Source organism: Coregonus lavaretus, assembly GCF_964263955.1.
Source record: "Coregonus lavaretus genome assembly, chromosome: 20".
Classification (NCBI taxonomy): domain Eukaryota; kingdom Metazoa; phylum Chordata; class Actinopteri; order Salmoniformes; family Salmonidae; genus Coregonus; species Coregonus lavaretus.
Window position 1 is genome coordinate 7,035,997 of NC_140007.1, and position 27,667 is coordinate 7,063,663.

Sequence of the window (27,667 nt, forward strand, 5' to 3'; positions counted from 1 at the left end):
AAATATGTAATAACGGAATTATCATAATGAATAAACATAAAAAAGGTTGAAACACAGCAAAAGAAAGACCTGTATGAGTTTATTATTACTACTGTCAAGAGAGAGACAGAGAGAGGAAGAAAAAAAAGTGAAAAGGTGAAAAGCATAGCTCTGACTAGATTAAATGTATATGAGTGGAAAATGTCAGTTTTCCTCACAAGGAAGGCTGGGACTGTAAATGTAGGCAAATGTAATGGTGTGGGTCCTGGGTCTCTGTGCTTGAGCTGTGCTATTGTGTAATAGTAACTGCGGCGAGCAGGGGCGTTTGGAGGCAATCATGTGGATTTCCATGTAAACCGGAGTGGGAGGGAGAAAGAGAGAGCGGCAGAGAGAGATTGAGCAATCTGAAGGGTGCGTCAGTTAGCGCGCTTGCTCCTGCTGGTTTGGTTTATTGTAGAGAGAACTGGCGTTGGGAATCCAAGTCAAAATCGACAGAAGACTGACTATGTATTTTAGCCTATAGGTTGCGGCTCACCAGAGGTGGAAGCGCGAGACAGAGGGCTGTGGATACGCATTTTGCCCGTAGCGACATGTATGCCGGAGTCATGATCTGACGCAGATGATGTCATATCTGAGGACAGGACACATGGGCGCAGGTTGGTTGTGAATAATGAAAGGCGAGCTTGGGATACATAAAAACTGTATGAACAGAGGAGAAAATGCGTTAGGCCTACTACAGGCTATGAGTGATTAATGTGTGATTTAGCCATACCTGCGCGCTTGAAGATACCATATTCATATGCCATTTATATAATGAGCTTATTATTTCGGGCTGTGTGCCACATTTTGTCAATATGAATTAATGAAATCGAAATATTTGAGTGGCTGTGGTCGTTTTTCTATAGTTGGGAATCTCTGAGCTGGCTGGCACAGTGGGGACAGGCTGCTGCGGACATTCTCTGCCAGTTGCGATAGCCTACTTGGCAGCATCGTCGGTTCTGTAGCCTAGACCAACCTTTCGGAAAAAACGGGCAAGGAAAGACGATCCTTTCCTCCCAATGAAGCGATGATAGGCTACCTGATACTACGCTAGACTATTCTCCTCACGACGACCTACTCATGTTTAAATACTGACAGACCCAGATCCCCAATTTACCCTCGGAAAGATGGTTCCATTGGACACACGCAATGAGGGGATGATTGAGATCTCTATTGTGGATGTGGACTGCACAAATAGCCTATGGTTCGTTGAAAGAGCAAGCAACAAGTTGTTGTGCACAAGTTCTGTGTGTGTGTGTGTGTGTGATTTAAGCGTACTCCTTTGAAACTGAGGTATGTGCTCTCAAGCTGGCAGCCTGTTGTGTGTTTGAGTGTGTTTATGCAACTAGCTCTCACAGTCTCATGTCAGGATTATACATTCATCCATGTTACTCAAACATCACATTTACATTTACGTCATTTAGCAGACGCTCTTATCCAGAGCGACTTACAAATAGGTGCATTCACCTTATAGCCAGTGGGATAACCACTTTACAATGTGTTTTTTTATTTTTTATTTTTTTTATTTTTTGGGGGGGGGGGGGGGGGGGGGGGGGGTTGGAGTAAAAGGGGGGGGGGGGCGGGGTAGAAGGATTACTTTATCCTATCCCAGGTATTCCTTAAAGAGGTGGGGTTTCAAATGTCTCCGGAAGGTGGTGAGTGACTCCGCTGTCCTGGCATCGTGAGGGAGCTTGTTCCACCATTGGGGTGCCGCCAGAGCAGCGAACAGTTTTGACTGGGCTGAGCGGGAACTATGCTTCCGCAGAGGTAGGGGAGCCAGCAGGCCAGAGGTGGATGAACGCAGTGCCCTCGTTTGGGTGTAGGGACTGATCAGAGCCTGAAGGTACGGAGGTGCCGTTCCCCTCACAGCTCCATAGGCAAGCACTATGGTCTTGTAACAGATGCGAGCTTCAACTGGAAGCCAGTGGAGTGTGCGGAGGAGCGGGGTGACGTGAGAGAACTTGGGAAGGTTGAACACCAGACGGGCTGCGGCATTCTGGATGAGTTGTAGGGGTTTAATGGCACAGGCAGGGAGCCCAGCCAACAGCGAGTTGCAGTAATCCAGACGGGAGATGACAAGTGCCTGGATTAGGACCTGTGCCGCTTCCTGTGTAAGGCAGGGTCGTACTCTCCGAATGTTGTAGATCATGAACCTACAGGATCGGGTCACCGCCTTGATGTTAGCGGAGAACGACAGGGTGTTGTCAACCGTGATGGCGAGATCATGGAACGGGCAGTCCTTCCCCGGGAGGAAGAGCAGCTCCGTCTTGCCGAGGTTCAGCTTGAGGTGGTGATCCGTCATCCATACTGATATGTCTGCCAGACATGCAGAGATGCGATTCGCCACCTGGTTATCAGAAGGGGGAGAGGAGAAGATTAGTTGTGTGTCGTCAGCGTAGCAATGATAGGAGATGCCATGTGAGGATATGACAGAGCCAAGTGACTTGGTGTATAGCGAGAATAGGAGAGGGCCTAGAACTGAGCCCTGGGGGATACCAGTGGTGAGAGCACGTGGTGCGGAGACAGCTTCTCGCCACGCCACTTGGTAGGAGCGACTGGTCAGGTAGGACGCAATCCAAGAGTGAGCCGCGCCGGAGATGCCCAGCTCGGAGAGGGTGGAGGATCCGATGGTTCACAGTATCAAAGGCAGCAGACAGGTCTAGAAGGACAAGAGCAGAGGAGAGAGAGTTAGCTTTAGCAGTGCGGAGAGCCTCCGTGACACAGAGAAGAGCAGTCTCAGTTGAATGACCAGTCTTGAAACCTGACTGGTTTGGATCAAGAAGGTCATTCTGAGAGAGATAGCAAGAGAGTTGGCTAAAGACAGCACGCTCAATAGTTTTGGAGAGAAAAGAAAGAAGGGATACTGGTCTGTAGTTGTTGACATCAGAGGGGTCGAGTGTTGGTTTTTTGAGAAGGGGTGCAACTCTCGCTCTCTTGAAGACGGAAGGGACATAGCCAGCGGTCAAGGATGAGTTGATCAGCGAGGTGAGGTAAGGGAGAAGGTCACCGGAGATGGTCTGGAGAAGAGAGGAGGGGATAGGGTCAAGCGGGCAGGTTGTTGGGCGGCCTGCCGTCACAAGTCGCAAGATTTTATCTGGAGAGAGAGGGGAGAAAGAAGTCAAAGCATAGGGTAGGGCAGTGTGAGCAGGACCAGCAGTGTCATTTGACTTAACAAACGAGGATCGGATGTCGTCAACCTTCTTTTCAAAATGGTTGACGAAGTCATCCACAGAGAAGGAGGAGGGGGGGGGGGGGGGGGGGGATTCAGCAGGGAGGAGAATGTGGCAAAGAGCTTCCTAGGGTTAGAGGCGGATGCTTGGAATTTCGAAGTTGTTGCAAATGTCAAATTTCGAGGTTAAGTTTTGACATTAAGTCCGAAATCTTAAAGTTATGCATGAACTCCGAATGTTTAAGGTAAGAGATAAGGTTTGGGATAGGATAAAAACAAAAATCTCAAATATCTGTATTCAAATTTGCAACCTTTTGAATCAGAGGCAGATGCTCACTGTTGCCCCAAGTGGCCGATTTCCACGTCATCTCCCGATGTCCACAGACATGGATGTAAAATACTGACTTGTATCAGGGGTGACCTACAGTTGAAGTCGGAAGTTTACATACACTTAGGTTGGAGTCATTAAAACTCGTTTTTCAACCACTCCACACATTTCTTGTTAACAAACTATAGTTTTGGCAAGTCGGTTAGGACATCTACTTTGTACATGACACAAGTAAGTTTTCCAACAATTGTTTACAGACAGATTATTTCACTTATAATTCACTGTATCACAATTCCAGTGGGTCAGAAGTTTACATACACTAAGTTGACTTATCTATATCCACAGTAAAACGAGTCCCATATCGACTCAGCAAGGAAGAAGCCACTGCTCCAAAACCGCCATAAAAAAGCCAGACAGTTTGCAACTGCACATGGGGACAAAGATCGTACTTTTTGGAGAAATGTCCTCTGGTCTGATGAAACAAAAATAGAACTGTTTGGCCATAATGACCATCGTTATGTTTGGAGATAAAATGGGATTGCTTGCAAGCCGAAGAACACCATCCCAACCGTGAAGCATGGGGGTGGCATCGTCATGCTGTGGGGGTGCTTTGCTGCAGGAGGGACTGGTGCAATTCACAAAATAGATGGCATCATGAGGAAGGAAAATTGTGTGGATATATTGAAGCAACATCTCAAGACATCAGTCAGGAAGTTAAAGCTTGGTCACAAATGGGTCTTCCAAATGGACAATGACCCCAAGCATACTTCCAAAGTTGTGGCAAAATGGCTTAAGGACAACAAAGTCAAGGTATTGGAGTGGCCATCACAAAGCCCTGACCTCAATCCTATATAAAATGTGTGGGCAGAACTGAAAAAGCGTGTGCGAACAAGGAGGCCTACAAACCTGACTCAGTTACACCAGCTCTGTCAGGAGGAATGGGCCAAAATTCACCCAACTTACTGTGGGAAGCTTGTGGAAGGCTACCCGAAACGTTTGACCCAAGTTAAACAATTTAAAGGCAATGCTACCAAATACTAATTGAGTTTATGCAAACTTCTGACCCACTGGGAATGTGATGAAAGAAATAAAAGCTGAAATGAATCATTCTCTCTACTATTATTCTGACATTTCACATTCTTAAAATAAAGTGGTGATCCTAACTGACCTACGACAGGGCATTTTTACTAGGATTAAATGTCAGGAATTGTGAAAAACTGAGTTTAAATGTATTTGGCTAAGGTGGATGTAAACTTCTGACTTCAACTGTAGCTGTGTTTACGAGGGTGGCCCAACCAAGGCCAGAGGCCGAGAAGGGACAGGGCCGTTGGAGAATCTAGATCCACCTGTTTCTCATCAGGACTTCAACCGCGGCTGAATCCAGCGGAGGACGGGATAGAGGGAGAGAAGGAAGGAGGGAGAGACAATGCCAATGCGCCTCTGGATCGTATAAACGCTCCGGCAATCTGCTCCAGAGTGCTACTGGATTGAACGCAGAGCCCTGCCAGACGACTTGGATTGCGAAGAGAAACAAAAACACAGCGATCCGCCGACTAGAATAACAGCTGTCAACCTCCAAAACAGCCTTCTGCCCGAGAGGATTTACGGCCTGCTTTGATACTCTTATTTTAGAGAAGTGGGCTTTTGGAAGGGGCTTTCAAATTGTGGACATGTACAGACCATACACACTCAAGAACACCTTGAAGGTATGGAATATCATAGCCAACTTCTATATGTTTAATCTGTTACGAGTTTATCATTCTTTCATCTTTTAGGCCAGAGTGAGTTGTGAAGCTGGCAGGATAATGGTATAGTAATCCTCTCCAATAAAGTGCACAGCACAGACAGAACACCCATCAGCAGGACAGAATAGTTAACATTTCTGACTGACAAAACACACAGCAGGCAGAGAACATTACTCACAACAAACCCCAAAACCTGTCCTGACAGAACACAGCGCAGACAGAACACAGACAGAACATTGAGAACTGTCACAAAACACTTAGAACAGACAGAATAAGTGTGTAGGCAGGCATAAGCGACATAAGCGAGGAAGAATAGTAGAATACACCAGGTGCAATTTCGAAATTTGGTTGTGCATCAGCAGTTTTTCTCTTGATATGTCAGTGACTCATCTTGGGATCGGCAGACTCCTCAGTATTCCACTACTATCAGCTGTTTCAATCGGTCAAGAGTCTGCCAATTAGAGTGTGTTTTATGTGTGTGTGTGTCTCTGCTCTTTCTGCATTCACATCTAAACTGGTCTCACATCTAAACTGGTCTCACGTCTAAACTGGTCGTGGTCACAGCAAATGTAGGTTAGGGGGTTCCATGGGTATGATCCTCTGTATGCTTCACTCATTAGTGTTGCCAAGGCAACCCGTATTTGACCCGTGTGTGTGTGTGTGTGTGTGTGTGTGTGTGTGTGTGCAGGTGCGTGTGTCTGTGCGTGCGTGCATCAGTGTGCCTATCTGCAGTTAAAATACCTTAACCTTTGAACTGTGGCCTGTCTCAGAAGAGGAGAACATCAGAGAAAGATGTCCGCCTCAGACCTAGCTGGATATCTGCCTCATCCAGAGATCAAAACGGGACAGCAGGACTCAGATGATTGGTTCTGGAGCCAGTGTAACAAGCCTAACTTAGTGGACACCTCTCTAAGGCTTCATCATGTGACCGACTCTTCTGTGTGGTCAAAGTCACATTGGACAGGGTTATATCCCCAGACAGAGTGGCAGAGGGTCAGGGTCAACAACCTTTAGTGCCTGTATGGCTGGTTCATGATGGTGTGTCTATAGCCCTAATATAGTGCCTTTAACCAGATCCTTAAGTACTTCACAGTATGGAGATAACTGTCATGAGACTGTAGGTGCACAACTACTGCATGTATTTATTACTCCACATGTTTTCTCCACATGGTATTGAGTCAGAGTTGTTGGGAATACTGTGAGTGAATTAGTGTGTGTGTGTGTCGGTGGAGGGAGGGTCTGGTCTGATAGTAAGTTGTGTGTTTACATTCCTGCAAGATGGTGGAAACTTAACTGTTAATCGACCACCTCCCACCTCCTTTACCCCGTACACAAACACACACACACACACATCCCCCTCACCCTCTCACCTCTCCCCTACATGGCACGCTAACAGGCCATAGATGCATAAGAATATGCAGTAATACTTGAACTGTTCTGTTGGACTGTGGAACCACAGCTCTCTAGAGTACTCTATGTCTGTCCCTCTCCCTCTCTGTCACTCTCTCACTACACTCTCTGTCTAACTGTCATCCAGCTCAATGCCTCCCTCTTACTCTTCTCTTGATTCTCACTCTCCCACTGTCCACATGTATGCTATTATTAGTCTGTTGATCATTTTTATTACACACTCACACACGCATGGAGGCCAGTATGTCACCGTTCAGACTGGGGATTGCTGAGGAGAACTCAGAGATCCCTCTGTCCACAAACAGGCTAGTCTCTGTTCCTGGAAATATTCATTCAAATTAACGGACATGTCAGACCCTCAGACTCTCTGGAATCTGACATAAATGTGTGTGTGTGTGAAAGAAATATAGAGAAAGAGAGTTTGTGTGTGTGTGCGTGCATGCGTTTGTGTGTGCATGTCTATCTGGGCAATGTCTGTGTCAAAAATGGCTATGATATGTGGTAATTTCAGTTGAATCTGGAACAGAGATTTCTTTCAGAATTGGAGAGGTCTTTTGGCTTGCTCCAATGTACGTGGCTTGGTTTTTCAGATTTAGACGTTTAGTTTGAGCTTAAGGAATTAACTTTAGAGATCCTGATATTTGCCTGTGATTTTTAGAAGCCATTCAGTTTTGGAAATAAGTGTTTGCACCTGTTTCTCTATTTGTAGAAGAGAAAATATTCACACCCATTGACTTTGTCCACATTTTGTTTTGTTACAGCATGAATATAAAATTGATTGAATTGAGATTTTGTGTCACTGCTCTAGACACAATACCCCATAATGTCAAAGTGGAATTATGTTTTAGAAATGTTTACAAATTCATAAAAAATGAAAGCTGAAATGTGTTGTATTCAACCCTTTTGTTATGGCAAGCCTAAATGCGTTCAGGAGTAAAAATGTGCTTAACAAGTCACATAATAAGTTGCATGGACTCTGTGTGCAATAATAGTGTTTAGCATTATTTTTATATGACTACCCCATCTCTGTACCCCACACATACATTTATCTGTAAGGTCCCTCAGTTGAGCATTTTATGTACAGATTCAACCACAAAGACCAGGGAGGTTTTCCAATGGTTTGCAAAGAAGGGCACCTATTGGTAGATGGGTAAAAAAACAGACATTGAATATCCCTTTGAGCATGGTGCAGTTATTAATTACACTTTGGATGATGTATCAATACACCCAGTCACTTCAAAGAGACAGGCGTCCTTCCTAACTCAGTTGCTGGAGAGGAAGGAAACCGCTCAGGGATTTCACCATGAGACCAATGATGACTTAAAACACAGTTTTAGGAGAAAACTGAGGATGGATCAACAACATTGTAGTTACTCCACAATACTAACCTAATTGACAGAGTGAAAAGAAGGAAGCCTGTACAGAATAAAAAATATTCCAAAACATGTATCTTGTTTGCAATAAGACACTAAAGTAAAACTTTATGTCCTGAATACAAAGTGTTATGTTTGGGGCAAATCCAACACAACACATCAATGAGTACCACTCTTCATATTTTCAAGCATGGTGGTGGCTGCAACATGTTATGGGTATGCTTGTCATCGGCAAGGACTAGGGAGTTATGCACAGGAAAAATCAGAGAGGAAAACCTGCTTCAGTCTGCTTTCAGACGCTGGGAGACAAATTCACCTTTCAGCAGGACAATAACCTAAAACACAAGGCCAAATATACACTGGAGTTGCTTACCAAGATGACATTGAATGTTCCCGAGTAGCCTAGATCCAATTTTAACTTAAGTAGGCTTGAAAATCTATGGCAAGACTTAAACTCATCAATGATCAACAACCAACTAGATGGAGCTTGAATAATTTTTAAAAGAATAATGTGCATTTATTGTACAATCCAGGTGTGGAAAGCTCTTAAACACTTACCCAGAAATACTCACAGCTGTAATCACTGCCGAAGGTGATACTAACATGTATTGACTCAGGGGGTTGAATACTTACGTGTATCAAATCAAGATATACACTACCGTTCAAAAGTTTGGGGTCACATAGAAATGTCCTTGTTTTCGAAAGAAAAGCTATAACCATAACCTCTTCACGCATGTGTTGTTCATGAGCATAAAACACACGTCAAGATTAGCACACAGATGTTTGTTCTTCTACATGTGAGTTAGAGAATGAGGCGTATTTGTTATACAAGGGGCATGTATGAGTCATAAGGAGTCGGATGAGGTTGCCCCAGATACTGATCCTAAGTCAGTTTTTTGTTTTCCTCCCTAATGGTTGATGTTAGGATTTGGTGAGTGTAAGCTGATCTGTGCCTTGGGGTAGTTTCACCCTCCTCTGTGGGTCACAAAGACTGGTAATGTGGATAGAGGGGATTTTGAGTCAGAGGATGCCACATTGAAGGAAGGGGTGTTTTTTTAGAAGACCTAGGGGTGAGCCATTCCAGTCCATGCTTTTGTTTCTGCCCAGCTCTAACACACCTGATTCAACCCATCCATTAGTTTGATCAGGTGTGTTAGTGCTGTGTTCCACACCCTGAGGTGCTTGAAACCAGAACAGCTCACTCGCTTCCATCACTACCTCAAAAGCCCACCCCTAGTTAAGAGTGGATTAGACAGAATGGCAGTGTGGAGTGGTACTGATATGATTGTGTAATCATGCACTGTAGGAGCCTCTGGGCAGCTTTGCAACTGTCTTATACTGTGTCACCTTCAGCCAATGTTACTGCTATGGATTCAGAGCTGGAGAGATTCAGTTGAACAGAGGATAGTATTAGTAATCGAGGTATAGAGAGAAACTGTAGTTATAGTGTCAGAGGCAGAGAGAAAGAGAGATGCAAGGAGCCAGTGAGATAGAAAGAGATACAAATAGAGAGATATTGCCCATCTGCATTGGAGGAGTGAAACCAACTTTGCTCCTTTGCTCTCGTCATTTTGCAGGCTTTCTGCATTATGCGACTTAAATTGCAGGCCAAAGTCTGGTCTGTTTGTGTGTGCTTGCGTGCATGTGTGTGTGTCTGTGTGCGTGCACGTTTGATCATGTGCGTGTGTCAATGACTCACTGTAACTATACACCACACCCCTCTGTGTGTGTCCTGGTGTCGTGCTGCTTAGACCTCTGGGAGAATTCAGTGACCTGCCCTCTGAGTCAGCACAGTAGAACAGCTATAAACACCCCTCTATATAGGCACACACACAAGTTCAAGTTTTTATTGTCACGTGCACTAGTACAGGGAAATAACTTTCTTGCTTGCAATGCAGTAGTACTATAACAAAACACCCGAGAAACACGAAAAGTAAGTAAGCTATATACAGGGTCAGTTCCAGGGTCAGTAGCTATATACAGGGTCAGTTCCAGGGTCAGTAGCTATATACAGGTTCAGTTCCAGGGTCAGTAGCTATATACAGGGTCAGTTCCAGGGTCAGTGCCAGGGTCAGTTCCAGGATCAGTTCCAGGGTCAGTAGCTATATACAGCGTCAGTTTCAGGGTCCGCAGCTATATACAGGGTCAGTTCCAGGGTCAGTAGCTATATGTAGGGTCAGTTCCAGGGTCAGTGCCGATACCATATTTACAATGTGCAGGGATACTGGAGTGGGAGGGTTAGATATGTATAGGGGTAAGGTGACTAGGCATCAGGATATATGATAAACAGAGTAGCAGCAGCTTGTATGATGATTGTATGTGAGTGTGTGTGCATGTGTGTAGAGTCAGTATGAATGTGTGTGTGTGTTATGTCTGTGTGAGAAAGTGTGTGTGTGTGTGTGTGTGTGTGTGTGTGTGTGTGTGTGTGTGTGTGTGTTGGAATGTGTGTGAGTGAGTGTGTAGAATGTGCATACAGTGAGCGTGTGAGTGTGCATAGAGAAGGGTCATTATAGAAGGGTCATTGCAGATAGTCCATGTATCCATTTTGTTAGCTATTTAGCAGTCTTCTGGCTTGGGGATAAAAGCTGTTCAGGAGCCTGTTGGTGTCAGACTTGATGCTCCAGTACCGTTGCTGTTTGGAAGCAGAGAGAACGGCTTGAGTGGCTGGAGTCTAACAATTTTCCGGGCCTTCCTTTCACACCGCCTGATATAGAGGTCCTGGATGGCAGGTAGCTCAGCCCCATTGATGTACCTTGCAAAAGTATTCATCCCCCTTGGCGTTTTTCCTATTTTGTTGCATTACAACCTGTAATTTAAATTGATTTTTATTTGCATTTCATGTAATGGACATACACAAAATAGTCCAAATTAGTGAGGTCGGGCACTGATGTTGGGCGATTAGGCATGGCTCGCAGTCGCCATTCTAATTAATCCCAAAGGTGTTCGATGGGGTTGAGGTCAGGGCTCTCTGCAGGCCAGTCAAGTTCTTCCACACCGATCTCGACAAACCATTTCTGTATGGACCTCGCTTTGTGCACGGGGGCATTGTAATGCTGAAACAGGAAAGGGCCTTCCCCAAACTGTTGCCACAAAGTTGGAAGCACAGAATCGTCTACAATGTCATTGTATGCTGTAGCGTTAAGATTTCCCTTCACTGGAACTAAGGCACCTAGCCCAAACTATGAAAAACAGCCCCAGACCATTATTCCTCCTCCACCAAACTTTACAGTTGGCACTATGCATTGGGACAGGTAGCGTTCTCCTGGCTTCCGCCAAACCCAGATTTGTCCATCCATTGCCAGATGGTGAAGCGTGATGCATCACTCCAGAGAACACATTTCCACTGCTCCAGAGTCCAATGGCGGCGAGCTTTACACCACTCCAGCCAACGCATGGCGTTGCGCATGCTGATCTAAGGCTAGTGTGCGGCTGCTCGGCCTTGGAAACAAATTTCATGAAGCTCCCGATGAACAGTTTCTGTGCTGAAGTTGCTTCCAGAAGCCGTTTGGAACTCGGTAGTGAGTGTTGCAACCGAGGACAGAAGATTTTTACGCGCTTCAGCACTCAGCGGTCCTGTTCTGTGAGCTTGTGTGGCCTACCACTTCGCGGCTGAGCCGTTGTTGCTCCTAGATGTTTCCATTTCACAATAACAGGACTTACAGTTAACCGGGCAGCTCTAGCACGGCAGAAATTTGACAAACTGACTTGTTGGAACGTGGCATCCTGTGACGGTGCCACGTTGAAAGTCACTGAGGTCTTCAGTAAGGCCATTCTACTGCCAAGCGTAATAAAATGCATTGAGTTAATCTGGTACAGAGGCATTGTTGGGAAGATCTCGGCTGGGTCTTCCTTTGTAATCCGTAATGGACTGTAGCCCCTGCCACATGCGTCGGGCGTTGGAGCCTGTGTAATAGGATTCCACCTTGTTCTTATATTGTCCTTTTGCTTGTTTTATGGCTCTGTGGAGGTCGTAGCGGGGCCCACATACACACACACACACACACACAAATGCACACACTCACATAGACACACACACAATCTATACAAAAATTCCTCAAAAGAGAATGAGACTCACACAAAGACAATATGAACCCAAGTACGCCAGAGAGAGACAAACGTAGAACTTCATATCTAAAGCTGTGCTGACCCCTCGAGCTTCACAGTGTTGTAAAACATGTACAACGCCTTCCGTTTAATTTTTCTGTATTTATTTATCTGTAGTTTTTATAAATTTTTAAATGTTTTATTACCAGCAGCCTAACACCCTGCATCCCACTGCTAGCTTGCTTCTGAAGGTAAGCATGGTTGGTTCTGGTCAGTCCCTGGATGGGAGGCCAGATGCTGCTATAGGTGGTGTTGAAGGGCCAGTAGGAAGCACTTTTTCCTCTGGTATAAAAAAAAGATCCCATGGCAGTGATTGGGGACATTGCCCTGTGTAGGGTGCCGTCTTTCATATGTACATTAAACGGGTGTACTGACTCTCTGTGGTCACTAAAGATCCCATGGCACTTACCGTAAGAGTAGGGGTGTTAACCCCAGTGTCCTGGCTAAATTCCCAATCTGGCCCTCATACCATCATGGCCACCTAATCATACCCAGCTTCCAATTGGCTTATTCATCCCCCCCTCCTCTCCTCTGTAACTATTCCCCAGGTCGTTGCTGTAAATGAGAATGTGTTCTCAGTCAATTTACCTGGTAAAATAAGGATAAAAATAAATATTATTATTGTTTGGATAACCTTATCTCCTATTATGTATTGATGTCTTTTTCATTCTTTATTCGGTGTGCACTACGTAGAACACCGTAAGAATGATCACTGAATTAACACTGTGAATCATTGTAATGTTTATATATGTGTCAATTAATCCCGTAAGAGATAGGTTGTCAACTGGAGATTTGACACAAAAATACAATTTCACTCATTCATTCATTTGTACATACATGTGTACTGCTTATGTGGTTGTATGTGTGGTCCCTGAGAGCTGTACCAAGTGAAAGTGTAAATGAAATATGCAGAGGTAATCATGTGTGTTCTGCGGAAGTTACATTTTATTCCCAGCACCCAAAGACTGTGGCGTGCATGTTATAATATTCGCTCCTATACTGAGTTAACCTCATCCATGTCTCTCTGCTCTGTCTGTGTCTACAGAGCCCAGTAGGAGGATGGTGTGACAGACGGACGGAAAGACAAACAGAGGGACTGTATAAATCATTACCCTCAACAGCCAGACCATGGCCACTGCATCCATCCTCACTCTCATCCTCACCCTCCTCCTCCTCCTCTCCTCCCTCCATCCCTCTTCTGGCCAAGTGATGGTCAGCTCCTCCTCCTCCTCATCCTCCTCTCTTCCAGACCCTGTCAACACTCCATCCCTCAAACCCAGTCTGCCCTCCTCTCGTCCCAGAGGTCAGAGCGACAGGTCTGTCAGAGTGACCAACGGTGATTGGTCCACAGAGAGAGGAGGTAGGGGCGAAGGGGGCTCTGACCTGGGACAGGGTGGGGGAGAAATGGGCACTCCCACAACACAGACTAGAACTATAGACCTCAGTCAATCCCATTCCCCCTCTCAGAAACTCAACATTGGGTCTGCCCAAAGCCTGTCCACTTCTGTTGAGGCTAGGACAGGTACTATGGTAACCCCAGAACCAAGTGGGATTGCATCTGCAAAGGGACCATCTGCGCTCCCACCCACCAAACTCTCAGGTGCTGAGCCAGTGACATCAGGAGGCAGGGAATCTGGTGGACCAATCGTACCAGAGGATGTAGATGATTGGCAGACAACTGGATCAGGAAGTGAATTTGTCCCTACAGCGATGGCTGTTGTGAAGAAAGAGTCACCGGTTGCCTTGACAACATCAGATGGAATGGCACAGTTCCGGCCACAGGCTCAGACGGCTTTCAGCGGAGGGCCATCATCCAAGAAGGCCAAAGCACAGATGACCCCGACGGTCAGCCTCACTGTCCAGCCCCGCCTATCTGCCCTGACAACAGCCAATAAGATCCTCTCCACACAGTCACCTGACATTAGATTGACAGTCGTCCCTGTGGTGTCACAATCAACAGTCCGTGGAGGAGCAGTGACAGGTGTATACCTAAAGATGAACTTATATGTCGTTTCAGAGGAATATGTTTTAACCTAGGATGACTAATGGAGTAGTAGACTGCCATCCATAACTGGAGATTGAGTACTATGCTATTATCTCTGAGTGGTTCTTTATCATGTTGTTATAACTTTTGAGTAGTATTTGAGTGACATTTATGTAGTTGTCAGCAGAGGGGCTGCTTCATGTCTCTTGTGTCTTTCTTCAGGTGATATGACAGCTAACACTATTACAGCCACAGACGGACCAATAGCAGGACAGACCTCCACTGTGACATCACCATCTCCCAGAGCAACCACTCCTGGCTCAACCAATCAACAGCCAAAGTCAGCGGCACCTCAAGGACCCACCCCCAGCTCAACCAATCAACAGCCAAGTACCACAACACAAGGAGAGACCACCACAACTACAACCAATACGACGGCAACAAAAGCAGAACACAAAAATACTTCAACAAACACAACCAATCAACCAACAAAGGCTACTGAACCAGGAAGAACTACAACAAGTACCAAGACAGGTAGAGAAAGGAGGCTTTTGGGTGTTGTAGTTCCCAGGGTGGAAAACAATGGCCACTTTGACTGGGCCTAAGTTTCCTTTTCCTGTGATGATTTAGATTTGAATTATTTATGCAGCTGGAGTTTTTACTGGAAGTTCCTGGAACAGGCTCAAAGGACTGAAGAGGCAGAGACAGAGTGAGCGAGAGAGGGATGGAAAGTGGAGGTGTGCAGGGTAGACTCAGGCAGGAAGGAGAGAAAGATGGACAGAGAGAAGAGCATAGAAACAATGTAGTGCACTCTTAGAAGTAAATGTGCCTGGAACACCTTTTGGGTTGCTACAACGATGGAACCTTTTTGTGATGGGATGGGTGTAATTTTGAACATTTGAAATAATATATCAGAAGAATGGAGGTGTGGCTTATTGGAGGCGTGGCTTTCAGATCATTATTTCTGGCCACCAATTAGAGTAAATGTCCTTCTGTTCATCATGTTAAGTTTGTACACTGCTTATAAAATTATAGAAATGGAGTGTTTATGCATATTACATATTCTGATATAATATTAACATTGCTAACTACATCTAGTAACTATTCCAACTTCGGGATTTGACTAGGCACTTTGGGAACTCATACGCCTCATTGAAGCTACAAAACTGTCAATGTTCAACCTTAACATGAAAATACAACAGAACAGATTAACAAGAATGACATTAACTCTAACGGTAGGCCAAAAAAGATCTATCGGAAAGCCACGCACCTTACTAAGCCACGCCTCCAGTCCAGGGTTCCTCCAGGAACCCTTTGCTACATTGAAACATTAAAGGTTCCTCCAAGAACCCCTCAACTAACCAAAGGTGCAAATATGAACCATTGACTATCAATGGGTCCTTGAGGATCTCCAGGGTTCATCGAGTCACCACTAATTCTAAGATTGTAGAGGAAAGAACAAGATAAATGATTAAAGAGTGATGCTGAGAGTTTGAACAATGGAAGGGGATAAGGAGGACATAGAAGAGTAAGGAGGTGAGTGAAAGAGAAAGTAAAACAGAAGGAGAGGTAGGGGTATAGAAAGTACACAGGGTGAATAATGAAAACCAGATGGATGGAGAGAGTGAAGGAGGAAGGGGAGAAGTGGAGGAGAGGAAAAGCAGACAGAGAAGGAAAAATATGACACATGGGGACAACATTCGAGCAACGTTTAAACAACCCTCCATTTGGTCTGTTATCCCCAGGAGTGTACTGAAACTGAACGACTATACCTCTTTACAGAACACTGAGGTTGGTTGGTTAACTAATGACTCATAATAATGATAACAGAGAGATGTTTATACAGTATGTGCTTCCATATGTATTTTGTGTGTATTGGCACGTGTTTTGGTCTCGTTAGTGTGTCGTAACGTTTGTGTGTGTGTGTGTGTGTGTGTGTGTGTGTGTGTGTTAGAGAGTGGGGACTTCCAAGTGCCTCCAGCTGTGAAATTTGAGCAGCACATCTGGGACATGTCTGAGTCCTGCTGCTCATGAAGAGGAGAGTGTAGTTAAGAGAAGGGAGTTACTAAAATATTTTGTTTAATAGACTAGGGAGTGAGAGAAAGTGAGAGAGAGCCAGGAAGTGTAACACATGTTGGAAGGAGCCATCAGTCAGTGTGTCAGGTTTATGGTGTGTTCTTCAGGGTGAGTTAAGGCTGGTTTACAGTCCGTCTATCGACATGTCTGTAGACAATTGTCATAGCGACATCATGAACATTCTATTGTCATATGACATCAAACTTGTCATTGTTGTTATGAAAAAGCGTAAACACAAAACGACAGCCTCTGCATGACATCAGCAGCCCGGTGCTCCAAATAGCATACATTCTCTATTTTATCACCAATAAACCCATCTGTTTAAAAATGAATTCAGTAAATGTCCACCTAGTAAGCCAGGCAACTAATCAAGCCAGGCAACTGACCATGGTAACCCCGGCAATGGACGTTGCGACAGTCGCAGAGACGTAAGGCCAGTTTATACTTGGTCTAACAACATGTCTGTATACCTTTAGAATGTGATAAGTGTCGCTGGTCAAAACAACATTTAATTTATACTCCGGTGGAGTGTCTGTAAACCGTCGCTGCGACTGTCAGTTTCCTTGTTGCACAGACATGAAAAAAGTTTAAGTCTCAGCAACTGTCTGTTGTCATGGTTACCGGACTGCCACAGCAACCAGACCAAATCTTCCTGTGACAAGATGATGGAGTTCTAAAATTCTCAGATAAAATGACCTACATTTGTTTTGTCACACTGTGGCAGTAAGGTCTTTTCTGTAAGCTTGCCATTACCTTGTAAATAATTATGTGTTTGTGGGTTTATTTTCCTGTAATAATAAATAAAACGTAGTTAAAGTTAAGACGTTGTCAGCTATACTCTGGTCATTATTTGAACTGGCTAGCCAGCTAGCTAGCTAGCTAACTAGCTAGCAACGAACCAACACATTGTTTAGAAATAGATTTTAGTTGCCTGGCTTGCTAGGTTGACATTTACTGAACTCATTTTTAAACAGATGGGTTTATTGGTGTTAAAATAGAGAATGTATGCTATTTGGAGAACCGGACTGCTAATGTCATGCAGAGGCTGTCGTTTTGTGTTTATACTTTTTCATAATGGCAATGACAAGTTTGATGTCGGACGACAATTGTCTACAGACATGTTGATAGACAGACTGTAAACCAGCCTTTAAACTTTTTTCATGTCTGTGCAACAAGGAAACTGACAGTCGCATTCTAATTGTCTACAGACATGTTGTTAGACCAAGTATAACTGGCCTTTAGGACTCAAAGAGCTCTGAGTGTTCTCTGTCAGACCTTTCCTTCAGATGATTCTGTTCATCATTTCTTTACTTCTCCAAGTGTGTGTGTGTGCGTTCTTGCGTGCATGAGCTAGTGAGCACGCACATGTGCATGTGTGTGCGTGTGTGTCTTTAGAGAGGGCTGGGAGAGACTGGTAGAATGTATGGTTACAAATTGGGATTAAAGTTTAGCCAAACCCCATAAATTTCTCGTTTGGACAGTATACAGTGCTTTCGTAAAGTATTCAAACCTTTTTCCACATTTTGTTACGTTACAGCCTTATTCTAAAATGGATAAAAAACAAAAAAAAATCCTCATCAATCTACACACAATACCCCATAATGACAAAGCGAAACACCTCATTTACATAAGTATTCAGACCCTTTGCTATGAGACTCGAAATGTAGCTCAGGTGCATCCTGTTTCCATTGATCATCCTTGAGATGTTTCTACAACTTGATTGGAGTCTACCTGTGGTAAATTCAATTGATTGGACATGATTTGGAAAGGCACACACCTGTCAATATAAGGTCCCACAGTTGACACTGCATGTCAGAGCAAAAACCAAGCCATGAGAGCTCCGAGACAGGATTGTGTCGAGTCACAGATCTGGGGAAGGGTACCAAAACATTAATGCAGCATTGAAGGTCCCCCAAAGGAGCTTCAACAAAGTACTGAGTAAAGGGTCTGAATACTTATGTAAATGTGATATTTGAGTTTTTTATTTTTAATACATTTGCAAACATTTATAAAAACCTGTTTTTGATTTGTCATTATGGGGTATGGTGTTTAGATTGATGAGGGGAAAAAAACAATTTCATCCATTTGAGAAAAAGGCTGTAATGTGACAAAATGTGGAAAAAGTCAATGGGTCTGAATACTTTCCGAATGCACTGTAAGTCGTGTTATGGTAGTCCACCCTGTCAGTGTTATCTTAGTGTTTAAGCTCTGGTGGTTGGAGGTGATGAATGGAATTGTGAACACATGTACATGTGTGTCAGAGAGAGAGAGAGAGTGAGCGTCAGAGAGAGAGAGAGTGAGCGAGTGTGTGAAGGGAGCGGGAACAGGCATATGTGATAGATATTGTGACAGGTCTTTGATAGTTTCAGTATGTGTCGCGCTTCTTGCTCCATTCCCACAGATATATTAAAGGTGTTACACAGAAAATGTCCATAACAGCGGCAGCCCGCCCACGGACGTGATAAATATATATATATTATATAATTATGTTTTAAATACTCATAAAAGTGCGGTAAATGTGTACATCTTCCTGTTTTAAAAATATATTGTTTAAAACAAGCTGTTCAGTTACTTACTGCTACGCCCCTCAGTGACTGCCAGCAGCAGCAGCTCCGCCTCCGTGGGCACATAGGCTTGCGAACATTGCTTGGATTGTTTTGAAAGCTTTTTGCTATGAGGGGGAACTGTCCTAATGAAATCGCAAGATTTCATAGCATTAATTCTAACAGCACAAAGTAAGTGGACCATCCTTGGGCGTTCAAATGTGCGTCCATTCAGTCAGAACTTCTGGGTCTGCTCTATTCTCCATCCCAATGAGTCTCTCGCACCAGATGGCTTACTTCCGCATGTGAGACTAGATCTGCTCTATCAGGTACAGATGACGCTAAAGCAAAAAGCAAATTGTAATTAACTTGTAAATAAATAGTCATAACAGTTATGGGAGCCTGTGACCTTGTAAACCGGACAACTACATCGCGGATCTGGTAGGAAAAAAAGCATGGCCAATTTTGTTTCCCCACATGTTGTTCATAAGGTTCTACTGTAGGTGACAGGGCGACATGTTGTGAGGACTAAAACAGCATAAAACCGGGTGTATCTCAAAGCATGATCAAATTAAATAGCCAGCTACAGTAATTTTGAGACAAATGTTGACAAAAATGTGCAGTTTTATAGCTAATCTCATTCTATTATACACATTGTGCCATGAGGCTGAGAGAAAATGTTGCTGTTTTAAAGCAAATTTCCTGCAATTCTACAGATTTTGCCATGGGGCAGAGGAAAATGTGCAGTTGTATAGCTCAACTCATGCTATTTTGCTCAGTTTTCTCCTATCACAGCCATTAAACTCTGAAACTGTTTTAAAGTCACAATTACACTGGGTGCCCTTCTTTGTGAGGCATTGGGAAACCTCCCTGGTCTTTGTGGTTAAATCTGTGTTTGAAATTCAATGAGGGACCTCAGTCGAGCAGTGAATTTCAAACACAGATTCAACCACAAAGACCAGGGAGGTTTTCTAATTCATTGCAAAGAAGGGCACCTATTGGTAGATGGGTACAAATTAAAAAGTAGACATTGAATATCCCTTTGAGCATGGTGAAGTTATTAATTACACTTTGGATGGTGTATCAATACACCTAGACACTACAAAGATACCGGCGTCCTTCCTAACTCAGTTGCCAGAGAGGAAGGAAACCGTTCAGGGATTTCACCATGAGGCCAATGGTGACTTTAAAACAGTTACAGAGTTTAATGACTGTGATAGGAGAAAACTGAGGATGGATCAACAACATTGTAGTTATTCCACAATACTAACCTAAATGACAGAGTGAAAAGAAAAAACCCTGTACAGAATACAACTATTCCAAAAGATGCATCCTGTTTGCATTAAGGCACTAAAATAAAACTGCAAAAAATGTGGCCAAGAAATGAACTTTATGTCCTGAATACAAAGCATTATGTTTAGGGCAAATCCAACACAACACATCACTGAGTACCACTCTTCATATTTTAAAGCATGGTAGTGGCTGCATCATGTTATGGGTATGCTTGTCATCGGCAAGGACTAGGAAGAGTTTTGGGATAAAAAGAAACAGAATAGAGCAGGTAAAATCCTAGAGAAAAACCTGGTTCAGTCTGCTTTCCAACAGACACTGGGAGACAAATTCACCTTTCAGCAGGACAATAACCTAAAACACAATGGCCAAATATATACTGGAGTTGCATACCAAGACGACATTGAATGTTCCTGAGTGGTCTAGTTACAGTTTCGACTTAAATCAGCTTGAAAATCTATGGCAAGACTTGAAAATAGCTGTCTAGCAATGATCAAGATCCAACTTGACAGAGCTTGAAGAATTTGTAAAATAATAATGTGCAAATATTGTACAATCCAGGTGTGCTAAGCTCTTAGAGACTTACCCAGAAAGACTAACAGCTGTAATCGCTGTCAAAGGTGATTCTAACATGTATTGACTCAGGGGTGTAAATACTTATCGAAATGAGATATTTCTGTATTTCATTTTTTATAAATTTGCAAAAATGTTTTGTCACTTTAAATTAAGGCTGTAACACAACAAAATGTGGAATAGGTTAAGGGGTATTAATTCTTTCTGAAGGCACTGTGTATGTTTTTTACATTATCTAAAGATTATGTAAAGAGATGATCTCATCAATTACATAATCTAGTAGTAAGCAGTGAGCTCCAATTAAAATACATTCTAAATGACTGAAGACTCAGCCCTCCTTAATAGCTTAATGTCACTGAGTTTGTGTGGTATGTGCATGTCTTCACCTCAAGATACCTTTCATTAATTAAGTGTGTGTGCGTGTGCATGTCTTCACCTGCAAGTGTGTGTGTGTGTGTGTGTGCATATGATGTGCAAGTGTGTGTGATGCGCACACTACTTTCTTAAAGTACATACAGTATGTGTTAAGGTGTGTGCATGTGTCTGACGGACGAGTGTGTGTGATGTGCGCAATACTTTCGTATAGTAGGGATGTGTTAATGTGTGTGCGTGCTATCTAATCTGTGCTCCAGTCTCTAACAGTAGAGAGGAGAAGACAGTTTGTCCAGGTCAAGTCTGTAGGCCCCATGCTGGGCTCGCTGGGAGGTGTCTTACGTAAGAGCCGACGACTGTCAACAAACACACACTATCTAGCTACCTGCCACACACGTACTATCAGGGAGAACAAGAGGTGGAGAAGGGGTGCTAATAAGAGAGAGAGAGAGAGAGAGAGAGAGACAGACTATTTACTATTTGGAGTGTTTATGAGGGCTGTGTGGGGTTGAAAGAGGTGAACTGTTTCACAATTACCCTTTGTGATTTTTGCCCTCATTGGAAAACACTGTTGAGTGTCCTTTGGCCTGGTATGAGAATAGAAGGTCAAAATATTCAACTCCCTGTGGGTTATTTGTTGCCTTGTGGAGTAGAACCTTCTGTGCTCTCAATACACTCTTCTCATAGGAAATTAGCCCCCTCTTGTGGGGTAGATTGTCCACTGTATGTGTCCGCTTGTTATAGCTGGGTTCTGCTCTGTTAAAGAAAGTGTTTTTGAGTATTATTGTCAATCATTACAGATGTTTTGGGACAGTTCAATATGATGAATTAAGAATTTCTCTCTCTGCCTCCAGGGACGTCCCCTCTCCACATCACCCCTACTCTACAAATTCAAAAAAATGACACCCACCCAGTTCAGAGGAACCACTCCATCCCCGTGGGCCGCCCTCGCCTCCCCCCATCCTCCTCTCCCTCCTCCTCTCCCTCCTCCTTCTCTTCCCCCAACGGCACCTCTCTCCTGTGGGATGACCTGAGCAGGACGCTGGCCTTCGCCTGGGGGCTCCACGTCTACGGCACGGCTATCCTCTTCCTGCTCTTCCTGGCTGGAGCCGCCCTGGGTCTGGTTCTAGCCCCCAGCATGCACTGCCCTCACCGTGGTGCGCTGGTCCTGGCCAACGCCCTCCTTCTCCTGGTGGGCGCAGCCAGGGCAGCTCTGTTCCTGATTGACCCATACGGAACAAGGAAGATTCTTCCCCGGCCTGCAGTGACTGCTCTTTATAACCTCCCTCTGCCGTTACTGGTATGGGCTCAGGCTGCACTGGCGCTGCTCGCCATGAAGGAGGCAGGTGTGAGTCTGCTGCCCTCTGCTCTTGAGCACCCTCCTCTGTTGGCTGTGTTGGCTGTAATACAGTGCACCCTGCTGCTGGCTGCTGACCTTCTCTCCCCAGCCCTGTCCCCAGCTGTGCCTGTCACCCTGCAGTCCCTGTCTCTCTGCTGGGGCCTGGCACTCTGTCTGGGCTTCCTGTGCTACGTCTTCCCCCACCTCCACCACCCGCCTGCCCAGCCACCCATCCCAGAGGAGGAGAGGGCAGTTAAAGCCTGGCCGGGGGGTAGGAGGGCAGGGTCAGTGCTGGGTCGTGTGCTGGTGTTGTGTGCCCTCCTAGGGGCATTGTGCTGTGGACTCCACATCTACGCCACCCTGTGGCTCTACGGGATGTTGGGGGACTGGAGGCGCTTCTGCTGGGACTGGTGGCTGGTTCACTTCTGGGCCCGGCTGTTGGAGCTGGCCTGGGCCTTTTCTCTCATCCTCTTGGGCTCCTGGGTGTTCTGGAGGCCCCGGGGGGCCCAAGGGAGAGGAGAGGAGGGAGCAGCGGAGAGCAGGGCGGGAGGAGATCTCCCCTCACCTGGACAGTCATCTGGGTCGACTCATAAACACACCTGCTGGTCCAAGATAGTCCAGAGCCTGACAGGGAAGCCCTGTGGGAAGTTAGAGAGTAACGGAGTGGGAGGAGTAGTAGTAGGAGGGGGCGGGGCGGAGGAACTGCCTAATAACTGGGCGGGGCAGGAGCGCTCGGGGGCCGACATCAGCAAGAGTCTGATCAGAAACCAGAACCTTGAGGCTCCACCCTCACAGCCACGCGGCGTCAAGGACAGCAACCGTGGACGCAACCAGAGAGGCAGGTCTGCAGAAAGGGGGGTGTCGGATGGGTCCACAGGATCTCTGCTGCAGGCGTTAGGCCGCCCCCCACTGCACATGCTTAGCGGCAGCCTGGAGCAGGAGAAGGAGTCAGGGGTGTCTCTGTATGAGTTTGACCTGCGACCCCCCTCCCCCATCGACCTGAGCCGCAGCATCGATGAGGCCCTGCATCGAAAGCACATCCTTCATGGGGGCAGCCTGTTTCAGCCCCTTTGCGCCCCCTCACCCACTCCCTCCCCGGGCTCAGCTGTCAGTCAGGGGGGCCCCTGGCTCCGCAGGAACAGCGACCCCCAGATCTCTGACAGCAGTGAAGATCGCTCAGCCTGTACAGAGTCCTCCGTGCCACTGGGGGGCAGTGTGCTCAGCAGTGTTCCCAGCAGGCAGGTCACTGCTCCCCCCACGCCCTCTCACCAGGGGCACTGCTGGGCCGGGGACGGGGGTGCCAGTGTCCCCTCCTCAATGTCCTGTCCCGTCTCCCTGCGCCCCTCCAGAACCTCCAAGGGGCATATTGGGGAAGACGGGGGAGACGACACAAGGCCCTTCCTCACCCCAGACTCTGAGACCCAGAGGGGGTGGGCAGGGAGGAAGGGAGCGGGAGGGAAGAGCTACATGGAGGTCAGCAGGAAGGACGACTTAGCCAGCGTCAGCAGTGAGATTATTGACCTCTGAACCCATAACTCTCAACTCCAACCCAGGACATCAGGACCAATGACCAAGCCCCAAACAAAACCATCAAAAAACAAACTTACATAAGACCTTAACCCTTAGATAATAACTTTAAATCTATCTAGTCAACTAGATAGACTTTATCATAAACATTGACTCAACTACATGAGGAATGTTACGTGAATCATGGACATAGGACTTATTTTGAGAAGATGAGGGAAAATACATAAAAGCTTTCATATCCACTGAGTTGAACAGATGTCCTATATGGGACATTATCCAGTGTTTGCTCTAAATGTGAGTGGTTCAAATGTTGTGTTTTTTGGCAAAGGTGTGGCCAACCTGACTCAGATTCTGGGGCATAGAGCACATGTGTGAACAACAGAACACACACACACACCAACACACACCTACAGATACACACCTATGTACATTTGATTAACTCGCTGCATTTCAAGCATCACATACATCAGCATGTACTGTACATTCACTCTTTGTAGCACTATTATTTAAGGTGGACTTGAGTGAACAGAGGAATGGATTGACACAGGATTCATATTGGTGACGACCCAGGGATTCTTTAAAATATTTATTGGTCATCCCTACCATTCCCTCTGTGAATCCATTGTTTGATGGATGTATGCTAAATATGAATGCCGTGGCTCCTACCTTTCTGAAAGCCGTTGTCCTCCTTGTGAAAATGTATTTACATTTTGATAGTATTCATTTGCTGTCCTTGATATTTCAACTTGATGCATATGTGTTTTTAAGATTTGTGCCATATACATTGATCACGTTGGTGGTTGATTTCAAGTTATGCTTAAAAATACATGAATAACACATTACCTGACTGACAACAGTGGTCTTTTCCCACACTTCCTCTAGCAGGAAGGTAGCAGTCCACATGCATAGGATTGCTGGTAATTGGCTCATAATTGAGTTTCTGTTTCAATAGTCTGCCTTGTATGTAAATGTGATGTTTATTACATAAGTAAAAACAACCCCTTAGAGACACAACTGAACTGACAGGCAGAAAGAAAGTGCATTATCCTGTGAAACTGTGGCTGATGCCCGGAGCTGTAGCTAAAATAGTTCCTGCTAAAACCAGACATTTTAGTTTGAAAATGATGCTGATACATTTCACCTGCTGATTGTGGTACATTCTATCATCACGGACCGTCAAAGCCTATGACTGCATTTTGTAACACGCAATATAACTGACAACAGTATAAACACACCTACAATATTTTATCAGTTGCAGCATGTCAGTGCACAACGTGAACTTTTTTTTTTTTGTAGCTATACTCATTGCTCCATACAGCTAAGCAGCTGTATTTCATAACACTTGCCTACTATGAACCACACCACTCCTGTACTGTAGTACTCTACAGACGTCTATAAGCCTAAACCTGAGCACTCTAGACTGAAGTATTTTTACTACTCAAGAGGAAAATATTATACAAGTATATTATGTAACATAAGAAAGTATGTCAATACTGTTATTTTTGGATGTTTGTAAATAAAGGTGCACTTCAAAAATGATCAAAAGGTATTTACCATGAAGACAATCTAAAGTGGTCTTGCTGAGGTCTTTGAGGCGTTCAACAGAGTTATCTGCCAAGAAAGTGATGACTGGTCATGGCTTATGGAGGAATATTGGGAACAGTGACTGTCCAGCCCTAATTTCTGATATTCAGGGCTCTGTTCGGGATAGAAGTGTTGAAAGAAGTTTCACAACAGTACCTGGGATTGCAGTAGAGGTTAGCGTTTAATGTTTAGGGGTTAAAGGGCAGTGTCAATGGCACTCTCTAATTTGGAGCTGTGTCCATTTGAAAACAGTTAAAAAATGTTGAGTGATACTGAACAAAGCCCAGGAGTCAATCCTCAGTCCCATATCTCCACTTGAGACCTGGGTTAAGTAAAATAGGCACAAAATGGGAGAAGATGTTTTGAAACAGAGTAAAATGGGGAGGTACTACCTGAACCCGTCCAATAAGAAACTCATTTATTTTTTTCTGTTTCAAAATCCTTCCAAACGTGTCCTACTGAACACGACCCGGGTCCCTGTGCTACAGGATCAGCTGTTTTCTGTTTCCTGCCTCCCTCAGTGTCAGTGCAGTCTCTCCCTGTGATGTGAAATGCTTGACTTGTTTGATATTTACAGTACAGTACAATGGGGTTGTGTTGTTGCCTACATTCCAATGACCCCATCTGATTTCAGCATACTTTGCTGTTTCTCCATTCACTTTCAGCTCGAGGTACTGTAGAAATCATCCTTATAAGTACATGTTTAGGATCAGATTACCCTACCTCCAATTCTAACCTTAACCATTTGGATGGAGGAAGAATATCTGACGCTATATCAGTGATCTGGGGCAACTTCTGCCTTCTCCTTCATTTCATTATGTGGTTGGGTTAGGAGAACCTTCAGCAGTGATTGGCAGTTGTGGGGATGTTTGTGTTGTTTGTGCCATAGCACAGTAAACCAATCTGTCCTCCTCTGTGAACAGTAGTCACAGTGCAGAAGTATAGTATTAGAGATTTTCCAACATATTAATTTCATTAATTTGCTAATTGACTGTTTCTATATGAAGTTGTATTATATTGCGCTGCGGCCTCTTATCTGGTTTCAAATAAATATGATAAATATAAAAAAGATGTCTGATATAACGTGTTGTTTATTCACAGTACTTACAGTATTATGTGTTATTACACTTGTATTACATGCTGTGACATTTTTAAGAACTGTACAATGCTTTAGATGATGAAGGCAGTCCTATATTATTATACTTTATTATCTTGTTCACTCACTCTTTCCATCCACGAATGTCTATAAGAAGTTGTTCTTATGTCCTTGGCCATGTGAGTGAGTGAGTGAGTGAGGTATATAACAGAGAAACATAGAGGACAAGCATAAAGGTACACATACGGTACCCTGCAGTTCTGCTCCCAGATGGACTTGGGCAGCAACTGGACTGGGAGGTGAGACTTGATGAGGCGAGGAGAGGTGGTTAATTGTCCAGAACCTCCACCCCTAGGACAAACAGTAGAGTAATACAGTAGCTGTTTGATGGTCATAAACAACGTCTTGATATTAAAAATGTATTGACTTATTATATACATTTTTTACAGAGAAATTACAAAATGGCAGAAGTAAATGTTCAAGTTTTCTAAATCTCTATTCTAACCTGAAGGGAAAAGAGGAATGTGCATCTTCAGGAATGGAACTTGGGTGTCTGAAGCTCAGGGGCTGTCTGACCGAAGTACAGCAGGTCTAGAATGTAGGAGACCAACGTGGTTCGTAAGAGTTTTTTTTTAGTTTTTTTATTATTTAACCTTTATTTAACCAGGTAAGCCAGTTGAGAACAAGTTCTCATTTACAACTGCGACCTGGCCAAGTAAAGCAAAGCAGTGCGATAAAAAACAACAACACAGAGTTACATATGGGGTAAAACAAAACAAAAAGTCAAAAAATACAACAGAAAATATATATACAGTGCGTGCAAATGTAGCAAGTTATGGAGGTAAGGCAATAAATAGGCCATAGTGCAAAATAATTACAATATACACAGTGAGGGAAAAAAGTATTTGATCCCCTGCTGATTTTGTACGTTTGCCCACTGACAAAGACATGATCAGTCTATAATTTTTATGGTAAGTTTATTTGAACAGTGAGAGACAGAATAATAACAACAAAAATCCAGAGAAACGCATGTCAAACATTTTATAAATTGATTTGCATTTTAATGAGGGAAATAAGTATTTGACCCCTCTGCAAAACATGACTTAGTACTTGGTGGCAAAACCCTTGTTGGCAAT

General features: G+C 44.5%; 1 protein-coding gene across 1 annotated transcript; it reads left to right on the forward strand.

Moving 5' to 3' along the window:
* The first annotated feature begins 356 nt into the window (after window positions 1-356).
* On the forward strand, window positions 357-26,506 carry LOC311147991 (uncharacterized protein). The gene is made up of 4 exons (XM_084184863.1): window positions 357-635; window positions 13,193-14,128; window positions 14,354-14,665; window positions 21,840-26,506. The coding sequence occupies exons 2-4, from the start codon at window positions 13,276-13,278 to the stop codon at window positions 23,849-23,851; spliced, it is 3,177 nt and encodes a 1,058-aa protein (XP_084040989.1). The 5' UTR covers window positions 357-635; window positions 13,193-13,275; the 3' UTR covers window positions 23,852-26,506.
* Window positions 26,507-27,667: the final 1,161 nt, after the last annotated feature.

What these genes read in the sequence shown, in the direction of transcription:
- LOC311147991 (XM_084184863.1), top strand. Translation starts at nt 13,276, where the DNA reads ATGGCCACTGCATCCATCCTCACTCTCATCCTCACCCTCCTCCTCCTC. An exon ending in CCGTGGAGGAGCAGTGACAG is followed by an intron (nt 14,129 to 14,353) that starts GTGTATACCTAA and finishes GTCTTTCTTCAG; the next exon opens with GTGATATGACAGCTAACACT. An exon ending in TACAACAAGTACCAAGACAG is followed by an intron (nt 14,666 to 21,839) that starts GTAGAGAAAGGA and finishes CTCTGCCTCCAG; the next exon opens with GGACGTCCCCTCTCCACATC.